At 39.1% G+C, this 12,899-nt stretch overlaps 1 protein-coding gene across 6 annotated transcripts in view; it reads left to right on the top strand.

The window, feature by feature from the left end:
• Positions 1-12,899, top strand: part of SCN2A (sodium voltage-gated channel alpha subunit 2) — a 74,157-nt gene that overhangs the window by 11,702 nt on the left and 49,556 nt on the right. For 5 of the 6 annotated variants that reach the window (XM_059475659.1, XM_059475661.1, XM_059475657.1 and 2 more), the window contains 2 exons: positions 9,248-9,567; positions 12,610-12,730. In XM_059475659.1, the coding sequence (XP_059331642.1) occupies positions 9,301-9,567; positions 12,610-12,730 (388 nt within the window). In that variant the 5' untranslated portion in view covers positions 9,248-9,300. Of the gene's footprint in view, positions 1-7,709; positions 7,737-9,247; positions 9,568-12,609; positions 12,731-12,899 lie in introns of those variants that run through there. The other variant, XM_059475660.1, reaches the window with a different exon arrangement.

Here is a 12,899-nt window from a genome sequence, read left to right as displayed (position 1 = left end):
TGATAGATATCCAGGGAGTTAATGCTTCTTTCAAGCTGCATTAACTCCTGCAGGAGCCCCTTGGCAGCTGGTGCTGTGCAGCTGCAGGGAGCCTGTCAGCGTCAATACAGTTCCCGGGGGAGAAATTCTCATCTGTTATCCATGGAGATATTTGTTTCCCCCATGTGGGATGGTCCTCATGCTTTCTGTGCCTATTGTGTTTTGGGTTTGGAAGTTTCTCAACAGGCAGTTTTGTTTGTCACTAGTCAGCTATCTTTGCAAATGCAAGCCTATTTAGAAAATGCTCCGTTCAGATCCAGGTTCTCTTTAATTTGCAAAGTTACAAATAGGACATGTACACCCTCACGTCCTCTCACATATACCAAGTCAAAACTCAGGGGTTTTGCATGTAGTGGATGAGGTTAATTTTTTTATCAAAAATATACCAACAGCTTGAAAAGAGTGGAGATGATGTAAAAACTGTCCCAGCACCCCACTCCCTAGGTCCGTTTCTATGGTTTTACAGTCACCGTTTCCTATTTAAAAAAGCCCCACAACACCCGCCCACCCGGAGCAGGGGAATTGGCTGGCTGCAGGCAGTAGGCAGCATGGCTGACTCTGTATCCAATACAGACGGCACGCAAATCTAACTGAAGGAGGGATGGTGATCCCCCGGTTTCTTCCCGCCCTGATGGTAAAGCCCGAATTTGGCTCCATCGCTGCTCAGCTCGGCTCCAGGGACAGCGGGGAGGGACCTCGCCCGGCGGGGCTCCGCTCTCCCTCGCCGGTGGCGCTGGAGGGCGGGTTCCCCTCAGCAACCCCCCCACTTGTGCCTCTCCTGCCGTTATCTGCCCGAAACACCTGCTCGCTCCCGCCCCTCCTGCTGCTCCCGTGTGACCGGGCCGGGCTGAGGCTGCGGGGCAGCTGTTGCCCTGGAGCAGGCCGTGTGGCAGCGGAGGCTTTGCGGGAGTCCCGGGCCCGCGGGCGGCGGCGCTCCCCCCGCGCAGCGCGGTGCCGCAGCCGCCGGACCGGTTGCCTGGCAACCTCCCCTGGGCGCCGCGCCATTGCGGAGCCCGGCCGCTCCCCGCCGCCTCCCCGGCCGCCTTTTCCCTCGGCCTCGGCGCTTCCAGAGACACCGGGCTGCCCGGCTCCCCTCGCTGTGCCCACCGCGGGGGCCGAGGCTCGGGGCGGCGGCTCGGTGCCGCACCTGCGGTGCTCGCCGGCGGCGCGGGCTGGGCGGTGGCGCCCGGCGGGCTCCGCCCTGCTCCCCCTGCCGTACTCCCCGGCATCCTGCCCGCTGCTCCCGGCTCGCCGCAGCGCCCGCCCTGTCGGCGCTGCCGGGTTACAAGGAGAGGGTGGAAATGTTTTGCGTGGACGTGGAGGCTGCTCGCGGCTGCTCATGGCGATGGAGGGCTCGGTCCGTGCCCCTTTGTCCCTGGCTCGAGGGAAGCGTCGCCCGGCTTCCCTGTCGGAGCCTAGCCTGGGCTTACGTAAGCGATAACTGATAAGGCACAGGCTTATTCATAGGTTGTCTTTTCAACAGAATGCAGTAAGAGGCTATAAAAGTGGCATCACAGAGTGTTACCCACAATAATTTGTCCCACAGTGATTTATGTTGTTCATCCAAAACTTCTAGACAGATGTTTGGGGGATGTTAGAATCTCCCATCTACCTGGTGCAGTGTATCCAGAAGGATATAAATTATATATGAATTTTCTGTAGCCATGCTGTAGTTAAGTTTAATTGGAGATTTCATTCTAAACATCTTTGCATAATGCCCATACTGGGAATGCTAAATTCTGAGTTCTGGTTTGTCAGGAAAGAAATCACAGCATGTTTTATTAACAGCATAAGTAGTCAGCACATTCTCCTATTCTGGCATCTGGAAATATCTAGCTCATCCCATACATATGGCACTTCTGTTATCATTACATCTTTGAATTGTATATTCACTCTCCCCACACAAACACACTAAAAATGGATATATCTCTAGCCTGACACACAAGACTCTACTTGTGGGGATAGTTTCTCACTATGTGTATCAGGGCAAAGATTGATTTGAAGAAGAGCCCACTGCAGCTAGATAGCTGAAAGGCTGTAATCACTTAATCAGCTTCATTAGGGATTTGGTGAATACTCTTGCATTGTCTTCCCACATTGCTGTTTGATTTGGAGACAGTATTTCTCTTTTTGTCAAGGGAAACTTGAACTGTTGTTTTGAACCTTTCTTAAATCCGCCTTGGTTTTTTCCTGTGGTCAAGGAGCACTGGAGGAGATCATTACAGTCTAGCAGAAAGCTTATCTCACTGTAGTAAATAAAAAAGTTAAGAATGGTATTTTCATCAAGTGAAAAATCCAGATTGTCTAATTGTCTAACTAGAAGGAAGGATTTAAGGGTCTCTCATCTGGAAAGACAAGTAGCTTTTTTGTTCGTGCACTGACATTTGATTGAAAAGCAGCAATTTTTCAAAGGCCATTTCTGATAAAAGAGGAAAATGGTTTAACTTTAACAAATGCAAGTAATTTCCAATTATTGGTTAACAGTAATTAAAGATAACAAGTAACTGATTTTTACCAATTTTTAAAAAATAATTCTTTGAAGTACATCTTGCCAGAGACCTATGGATAGTTTCCTGAAATAAGTTTTAAAGAGAGTAAAAAAATTGATTTGAAGGACTCCCAAACTTTCCTAGTATGGATCTTTGTATATCTGTTTTCACATTATATGATCCTTGCTGCACATTTTTCTTAAAATGCTGTCCTGATGGCCATGTTGAAAGGAAACAGGTGATTCTGGTCACTTTCTGATCTTGGAAGAGCAATCCTGAGGCTGCTGTAACTCAATGGTAGCCTTAGATTTGCTAGCAATTAGGCATTTTAGTGACTCTTTTTGCCTTTTTATTCTGCTTATACTGGGTTCTACACCAAGTAAAGGATCTGTGCCAATATTTCTTAGGGCCCTGTTCTGCTCCATTGTTCAGGCTCTGGAGATCCATTCGTTCATTTTCTGGTGCCTTAAGCCTTTTGAGGTTGCACTTAGGTGAAGCACTACGATTTGGTGGACACTGAAGGTAGCCAGCTAGTCCTTTTCACTCTAAAGTGAGAGGACTTCTCGAGACATTAAGACTCCTAATTCCTTTTCTGAAGTGCGATGCATCAGCTCTTTGATCTTTCTGAAATCTGCCCAGTTATTTACAGTTTTCAGTCAGACTAGAAGTCTGATCTGGCTAAAATGCAGAGGTGCAGAAAAGCTCAGGCCAACACAGTGGGAAATGAGCAGGGTAAGAGTGGGTGGAAATTGCATCTGTCCTTTCTGACAGAACTATCTCATATTGGCTTAAGGTTTCAAGTAACTGCATTTTCAAAGGTGACTTGCTAGTTGTACATCCATCTAAAATGTTGGAAAATGTGTAGGAAGCTGTGTTTTTATATGGCTCTTGCAGAGCCATTTGGAAAGATTTGTTTTGAAGGAGCACCTACTGTTCAAAGTGCACAGTTCAGTACATTGATATTGTATGAAGGGACCTCTGTCTCAGCTGTGGCTACTGAACAGACAGTGGAGCATTGTATGAGACACACAAAGCTCATGCACAGGAGGACTGATGTTTATTTGCTGTCTAATTTCAGCAGTGAAGCAGTGAAAACATAAATCTTAGCAGAGGTACTGCACCAGCTCTAAACCTTCCACCTTCCAACAGGGCAATCCCACGTTACGCAATCTTTCATGCAGTTCCGTGGAGTGCTGACAGCTTCCTTTAGGCCTGGGAAAAAACATGACAGATGAAGCAGCACTAAACAATGAGAAACCTACAATTATTAAGACCCTAAAACAGTGGAGGCCTATTACAAGTTTCTTGATTCTCATTCTGATCAGTTTTGCTACAAAACTCACACTCACTACTGATCTTTTTCCTCTGAGGTCTAGCTTTTCTTAAAGTCCTTGAAAAATTGTCATATGTCTACTCTGTTAATTCTCTTTTTTCACTGGTAAAATGTTTTGCTAACAAACCCTCTTGCTGCAGTTTAACACAACAACCTGTTTATCTGGATGTTAGATAAAAAGAAAACAAATTCCTTTGCTTCCTTGGAAAAGCTTTTTGGACATATAAAGACAGTCATTGTGCCTTTAATTGATCTTTTCAAAGTAAAGTTAAGACAGAAAGAGCTCAAATCTTGCATCTCCCTGGAAGCTTTCAGGTGTAGGATCTCATGGATCCTACATTTCCTTGGATGTTTTATTTCTGTGGTCTGAATTCTTTCCATATTGTCTAAGTATAAAATGTAGAACTTCAATTTCTTCAATCGCATCTCTTTTTGAGCCCATTTTGTTGTTTGTCAGGACATTTTAAATTCTAATACTATCCTCCAGTTTACTTGTAGCCCTCCCAGTTTCATGTCATCTCAAAGCTAGCAAACATGTTTTTCAGTTACCTAGATCACCATGATTAATTTAGTAGTATAGTAAGAATTGTAAGTATCATGGATGGAAGAGGTGACAGGAGTTCTTTAGATTCAATGTATTCAATTAAATGGATACTATTTACAAGAAGAAAAAGCTCCACTTAGGTCTCTTTTGCTCTTTCAATTAAAATACTGTTTTATTTTAGAGCATAAAATTAATGGCATTGTGTTTTTAAGATTAAAGGTCTTAAAGTAGTATTAACATATTTTGCAAACTACAGCAAGTATCACAGTAACCTACGCTTTGGTCAAAGTTGCTTGCCACTGTTTTAATTTTGGGACAGATTTTATTTAAAGTTTAATTTATTGTTTCAGCAAAGAAATGGAAATATGCCAATGTAATTTGCTCCTATCACAAAGTTGTAAGGCGTTGTCAAAGACTGAGCAAGCTATTATACAGAAAGGACTAGATGAGCTTGATGACTGGTGTTAGTGGAACAAGATGAAATTCAGAACTATAAATGAAAAGTCATGCAATTAGGGACAATCTAATATCGTACAGGGACACACAGCTGGAGAGTAAAACGATCACAGAACCACAGAGAATGATGGCCAGTTGCCAGTTGTGCATTTTAATGCTTTGCTTTGCCATTGAACAGTTTTTTACACATTTCTGAGGAAAAAACTGGTAATCTGTTTTCCTTCTAATTTTATTAATCAGGATTGTCTGTAAATGAAGGCTCTTGGGACACCAGGAAAAGATTTGGAGGTTTCTCTTGGCTCTATTCTGTCAAAAATCATTCACCCTGATGTAGAGTTTCTTTACATATGACACTGAACACTTCTTCATCTCTACCCTCTCAGTGGGCCTTGTGTTTTACCAGATGAGTAAATGACAAGGTCCATTTCAAGCTTTCACACATGCCACAGTAGAGGGAAGATGGATACCGTCAGTGATAAAATTGTTCATAAAATGTACCCATGGTTGTAGGTGGGAAGCTAGACAGCAGTTGGAATGACTTATTACCAGAATTGCTATTCTTATTTCACGTTTATGTTTTAAGCAATTTTTTTACCATGTTCACACAATAGTTCTTAAACATAGGCTATGTTGGATTGGGTTTTCATTGATATTTTCTATTTGATTTAATAATTTTCCCTTTTATCACAAATAATTTTATCTGTTAAATTTACTATAGCTATGTATAATATCTAATATATTTTAAGGATTGTTACAAGCTTCTCTAAATGTATTACTGTTGTCTCTTCTTTAGAAGCATGTATATTTTTCTTTTAGACTGCAAAGCTGATATTGCAGTTCCTGTGTAGTCTGTCTCTCCAAAATATTTGTTCATTTTTCCTTACAGCCTAATAAGACTGTAGACCCAAGCCTTTAATGCAATGGGATACAATGTCCCCTGGCTATTTCCTTTTTGTCTTCTCTTTTTGCTGTCCTTCCTCACACTGTGCTTGTAGATTGTATAGCACTGGTGGAATCAAAATGAGACCTCTGGTAATTTCAGACCCTTACAATAAGAAACAAATAATCAGATGCTTTCACTTACTTTACTATTAATGGAAGAATGAGGCACCTTTTCCATATTGTGTGAATTAGCCCAGCTTTTCAGGTACTTGGTTTACTGTAACTTTCATACATAAGCAGTTGCCTATACATGCAAACAAATAATCAAAATGTTTTTTTAGTTAGAAGCTCTTCTACTCCTCCTGTGGATCTGTGCTGCCTCATAATCCTCTTATTCTGAGAGTTCAAAACAAGTAAACTGTAGTCCTAATTAGAGACAGCCAGGAGTTTGCATCCCAAGCTTCTTAACCAAAAAATTGGTTTCATGGAATTATTTGTAAACTATTTGTTTATTTCTTTGAATCATCTGTGAAAATAGAAACCTCTATAGAATGAAACATTTTTCTAAAAATGCTTGTAACATTATTTAATGTATTGTGTAATATTTAAATTAATCAAAACCAAATCAATATTTTTGATGTGGTTCAATTATAGTTCTCATTTGGCACATTTTGTCTTAGTTGCTGAAAATTTCAAAAATCTTATTTTGACCAAGTCAAACTCTTCATTCTGTCACCACGATTACAAAAGGAAAAAGTTATCAATATTTTCTCCTCTCTTCACTGTCTGTTTTTCAAAGCCACAGTGATGTTTCTTCAGCCACTCTATTAATTCCTTCTCCAACATCTCTCACTTTAGATTGACCTTTTGCTTTTTATTAGTTTTCACGCCTTTTTTTTTTCTCCTCTTTGTGGCTGAAGGAAAGGAGACAGCAGAGAGTAAATGACTGCCAGAAGGTCTGAACGTATGGATACAGCAATGTGTCTTGCTTGAAAAGTTTGGAGGAAGGAAGGAGTGTGAAATGTGTGAAAGAAGGAGGGAAGGGCAGAAGGTTGATGGTGAGGCAGGAGAGAGATAAAAACGTTTTATTGGTGCAGCAGGAGGAAAAAGTACGAAAATTGGTAGGCATGGAAAATACAGAGCAAGCAGAAGGGTGGAAAGAAGTAGGATGGTGTTTTGGTGGAGTGAGGCCCAAAGGTGGTGATTTACTGATTTGCCACAGAGAGTGGCTTACAGTGCTCCCAACCACCTGCTGCAGCAGGGAGCAAGAATAGCTGACTTGTGTCCAGGATCTCTCTGCTGCAGGGAACACTCAGAAAGGCCCTCCTTCCCTCCCTTTGCTGGCCAATCCGCATTCAGAAAGAATGCCCAGTGAACATATTGTATGCATTTATTTTAGAATATTTGCACTACCTGTAGTTTAAAATAATTCAGACTGCTGATAATACAGTTTCAGCAATTGCTTAGGTTATACTCTGCCTGTGTAACGTCCATTTTTTGATTTTTCTTACTTCGCTATCCGTCCTACTTTCTTTCTTTCACACTTTCACAGTTTTAACAGCTATGGTCACATCAGCAGTAGCTGCTATGTACTCAAAAGAATTTTTGAGAATCTTGAGACTTGACTGGTTATATAAAATCATATATTTTAGTGCAAGAATCTCAGTTTAAGTAAACGCAAGCATGCAAAAATTCTTTACCATTTCTAAGAATTTATGAGTATATATCAGTACCATCTACTGGCAATAAGAGTTACAGCACTTAGTAGGCTCACACAGGAAATGCCAGACTTTACTTCAATAACCAGGATCCTTCAGCAGGAAGTTAGGTGTGGTCTGTAAAGGGAGAATTAAAAAAAAAAAAAAAAAAAAAAAAAAAAAAGAAGAAGAAGAAGAAAGGGAAAAAAAAAAAAAAGGAAAAGGCATGATGGAATTTTAACTGCAGTCTTCCCTGGTGCCATTCCAAACCCACATAACTGCAAGATTCTTCACTGGTAATGAATTTTTAATTGTTTCCTGCAGTATTAAAACAGAATTATGCTTTTTCTTTTTTTTTTTTTTTTCCCTTCTGTAATTAGAAATAAAATCTAACAGGATCCTGCTGTAGGACCACTTTTATTTTCCTAGTGAACCTTTCTGCTGCTGGTGGTGAGTGCGGCTTCCAGCAGCAGTTTGGTACAGACCGTCCATGACAGAATGCACCAGGTGCATTTGCCTGCAGTGGAAGAGCATGCTCACAGGGAGACCTGCAGGAGTTGGGATCTGTGTGGATTGTGTAGGTGTAAGTGGCTGTGTGCATATGGTTGAAAAGGAGGAGCAAGCATCATGTTGCAGCTTATTTAACAGCCTTCAAAAATATTAATTTGTTGCGGCTGTGCCGAGGTATGTGTGCTAAGTGAGGCAGTAAAATAGGATCAGGCTGATTGTATTCAAACTTTTGTATCATTTTAATCTGATTATTATTTCTTGGTATATTGTCTTACTCAGAATTTGTTATTTTATTGCATTTGCTATATTTTTAATATGCTTACTCAGAAGGATGCTTGAGAAAAATTCTTGTAGGCTGCAGCAGATAGCCTGTTTGCAATTTCAGATCAAAGTATTTGCATTGGGAATATTTTCCACTGTTCTTTTTAACTGAACTGCCTGCCTCTTCTTCATTAAGAAGAGATGACCCTGCGCTTGCTGGTGAAATTTGTGAAATATGTATACAATTGATATGATATCAGATGTAAAAGATCTAAGTGTGGGATGTAATGATTAAGAATCAGTTTTGTTTAATTCAGCAATTCTTCCAGTGCACAGTGTGTTGCCAAGCAGGGGATCTGAATACAGGTGCTTATGCCTGAACATTGTTTCCTGAGCTGGCAGTTCGGCAAAGGCAGCATATTTGTACTCAAAGAGAAGAAGCATCTTGCATTGTTTTCAACTGATCCTTCTGCCCTTACGTGGCAATAGTGGATTCTAAGAGTTATTTCTGGTCCACATAGGTAGAGGGAGGACTGGTCCAAGATATAGCTTTCAGGGTAATAAGGAGCTACCTTGTCTGGAGTCTCACTCAACGCTGAACCAAATACTTCAGAACTGTTGATTCCTCACGCTGAATGTAGTGGAAAATATCTCCTACTTTATTCATGGGAATGGATTACCCTTGATAAAGGCAAAAGATGTTATTGTATTGTATGTGACTTTTTTTATCAGCCTGTAGAATTGACAATCTATTGGTGCAAGCACTAAGTGAATTTTAAACGAAATGCTTTAAGAATTGATACCTCTGAGACAATACTAAGAGGCAAGCTGCAAAGGAAAATGGTTTGTCTTGAAATAAAAACAAATTTAAAAATTCATTTCACAGCAGCCTCGTCTTGGATGATAATTACTGAATTTAACAAGATGTCCCCCACAAAATTCTGTGATGGTATATTACTTTGCATTGTTGGTAGCTGTGTTGTTCTAAATTTTTTCTGTGGTTTTTTTTTTATTTTTTTATTTTATTTTTTTTTAGCACTTTTTTTATGAGAAAGGCTAAACAGTAATTAAGAGGTGCAGGATGAAAAGATGGCACAATCAGTGCTGGTACCACCAGGACCCGACAGCTTCCGCTACTTCACAAGAGAATCCCTTGCAGCTATTGAACAGCGTATCAATGAAGAGAAAGCTCAAAAATCCAAACAAGAACGCAAAGATGATGATGATGAAGATGGCCCGAAGCCAAACAGTGACTTGGAGGCAGGAAAGACACTGCCATTTATTTACGGTGACATACCTCCAGGAATGGTGTCCGAGCCCTTGGAAGACCTGGACCCATATTATATCAATAAAAAGGTGAGTGTAAAAGTATTTCCATCAGACTTTAAGAAAAATAAATAATAAACAACCCTTCAAAGACATAGTATTTCTATTATTTTTGATCTAGAGCTTCCATATAATAATTCCCCCGACAGCTGATGTGATTGGCAGAAATCTCCACTCTAAGAACAGAAATTAGTAATGCTTGTGGGACCTTATAGATAAGAAGAGATGCACTTTTTTTTTTTTTTTTAATAAACCTGGGATTTTATTAAAACCTGTAACTTTCAGTGTTTTACACACAGGAGAATTGAAGTAGCAGCACAGGGTTTATCAATAGAATAATTACTAATTGCTATGTTATAGTTGTGAAAGGAGCAGGTCTTCAATATGAAATCTATCTCAAAGGTAGTTACACATCCTCCTACTAGATTTCTTCACTGTTGTGAAAATTTAGGTTGCATTCTCATGTCACTGGGAAGGATGGGGAAGTATGTAAAGATAATTTCTCAGGATATGATGATCATCCTGATCCATTTTTACTCTGTAGAGGCATCATATATCCAACTTAGTCTGGGTGAAAAAGTTTTCTTATCCAGTTCTATTTTGTACTAGGATTGTTTTCAAAGAGGAGGTGTTCTAAAGAGGGACATAAATAAAGTGGAGGTAGCAATTGCACTTGGAGTGTTGACAGAATGTTACATAATTAAAAAAATTATTTTTATGGAGATGTTACTTAAAAAAACCCCAACAAAACAACAACAATCCACTTATTTGCTTTGATTTAAAGTAACAACAACTGCTGTGGCCAGCACAAAAGTGTTGAACTTGAGACTAGTGTCCAGATGGCCTTGGGTTTCCTCCAGATTTTCAGTCCCTTTGATTTTGGCATCATACGTATTGCAGTCTCATTATTCTGCTAGTAAAGAAGAAATGGGGGTTTTTTTTCCCTTTTTTTTCATTTTTTTTTCTTCTGCTTTCTTTCCCATGGAAACTAGCTAACTAACAAAAACAAAACCCATGAAAGTGAAGAAACTGCTTCAAAGAAAAATGAAGAAAGATTCCAAGAATTGTTATGATTCAAACTCAGACTAAGAGAAAAAATGCAAATGAAGATATTTCCTGCAGGAATTAGGGGTATGCCTCATCAGTAGTATGTTGAAATAATACCAATATAGGCATACCATGAATAACTAAGCAGAGTAGCTCAAAAATCGATTGTGCCTTAAATGTTCATTGCAGGATTTCTAAAACTGAATTCATGTATGGAGAATCATGAGTTAAATCTGAAAACAAGGTTTTCAATAGTTATCATGTTTTGCTTCCTTTACTCAAGTGATTTACCCTGTTGAAGTCTGGAAGGCAAATAGAATTTGGGTCAAAGTACCGATTCCTTTCCTTAATTCTTTCCACATTCTGTAGTAGTAAAAATTTAAATTCAATGCCAGAAATCCTAAAGTTAGAGCATGTATCATCATGCTTTGGAAACTAGAAGAGTAATTCTGCAATTAAGTGTGGATGTGAAGTAAAATCCTGCTGAATTGCTTGTTCCTGATTGAGAAATGCATAGCAGTTGTCATGATCTTTTCATTACAAGCATTGTGGTTTCCAGTAGGCAAAGCAAGACTTCAAGCTGTATGTTACAATCATAATTTCTCCTATTATTTTTCTTAGCATTCTTTGCATATTTTGAACATCATGTTTGGGTCAGGCTCCATTTTCATTTTTTAGCATAACTTGATGAGTCAGCATAACACAAATGCTACTTCATCAGAGGTTTGGCAGAGTAAAGGGAACAGAAAACATAAGAGCTCTGATTATTAGAAGTCCTGTTTTTATTAACTCCAGGACCAATAGGAAGAGAGTTGAAAAATCTCTAGTAAAGAGCATGTTACAGACTCCAGTACAATAAATGATCAAAGTACAGCTTGAGAATCACTAAGTATGGGAGAACGCAAACATGTTAAGTTTGGAACCACTGATTTTTATAATTTATAATTTATTATTTCAGGCAGAGAGAGGCATTGTGGTTTTTGCTGCTCTATTTGCCACACCTGCTCAGAAAGTAGAGCATAGTCTTGACAAATGCTGCCCTCTAATTTCAGTTGAGTTAGATCATGGCTGCTGGCACTGTTCCAGGTCTGCATGGTTTATGTGCCCTTTGGGCTTCCTAGGACTGCCACAATGCTATCTAGATCCATTTCCTTTCAAAAGCATGAAAGTCATCCATGTGTAGAAAGAAAACATGGAAATAGACAGGACTTTCCCCAGATGTATGGGAATCAACATAATTTAAAAAAAAAGTACAGGTTTTATTCTTTATCGCTTGGATTTTAAAAGCACTGTTACATTTAAAAAATGGTTTTTTTATATGTTGATAATATCCATGAGTTATTGCTGAAACTATGGAGAGAGTGAAAATACCTGGATACAGTGAATAGAGTGAATTCTGTATTAGGTGAAAGTAAAATATGACAAAGAAAATAGATTGGCAGGTATAGAACTATCACAAGCAATAGTTGAAAAGGGGAGTAATACATTGCTCTCAGAGTACAGCAAAAATTGAGTACAGCAAAAATTAGTGTTATGTTCAAAAGTGGTTATTGAACCCTCTTGATTTCCATATTTTCATGATCACTTAAAACTTAGATCACTTTGAGTTAGTTTTGTCTTAGTACTTTGATTTGATAATTTAAGCTGGTTATTTGATTTAGAGATTGAAGTTTTGATGGCTCTCATTTTGGTTACAGTTACACACCTCAGTGTATATATTATACAGTACAAAAAGTATGCTAATTCTCCAAATATTGCCTACATTACTTTCATACTTGTCTCTGTTTACAAGCTAGCAATATCAGGATTACTTATGATTTCTTTATCAATGCATTTAAGTGTTCTTTTAATTGTATATATAGTAATTTGGCTGGATGCTACAATGTGTGAACTGGACAAGGGGATTGTGTCAATGCAAATAGAGCATATTGAACAAATATGATTAATGATGAAATGAAAATGATTCAGGGTTTGTAACTTGGTATCTTCTAAATGCATGTTTTCATTCTCTTTTTCTTTTTCCAGACCTTTATAGTATTAAATAAAGGGAAGGCAATATTCCGATTCAGTGCCACCTCTGCCCTGTACATGTTAACTCCTTTCAATCCTCTTAGAAAAATAGCTATTAAGATTTTGGTACATTCATATCCTTTTCAAGTGGTTAGTCTAAAACTGTAATGAATGAGATGTTACTTAGTATTTAGATCATTCTCTGGCACATGTCCCAGGATCAATGTGATCGGTAGTGCTTTGTCCCTCTTCTCTCTACTATTTCTGTCTTCTGTTCTTTTTCTCATTCTCCTTTTTCATTTCTG

Source organism: Ammospiza nelsoni, chromosome 7 (assembly GCF_027579445.1).
Source record: "Ammospiza nelsoni isolate bAmmNel1 chromosome 7, bAmmNel1.pri, whole genome shotgun sequence".
Lineage (NCBI taxonomy): Eukaryota > Metazoa > Chordata > Aves > Passeriformes > Passerellidae > Ammospiza > Ammospiza nelsoni.
This window is presented reverse-complemented; position numbering and strand designations above follow the sequence as displayed.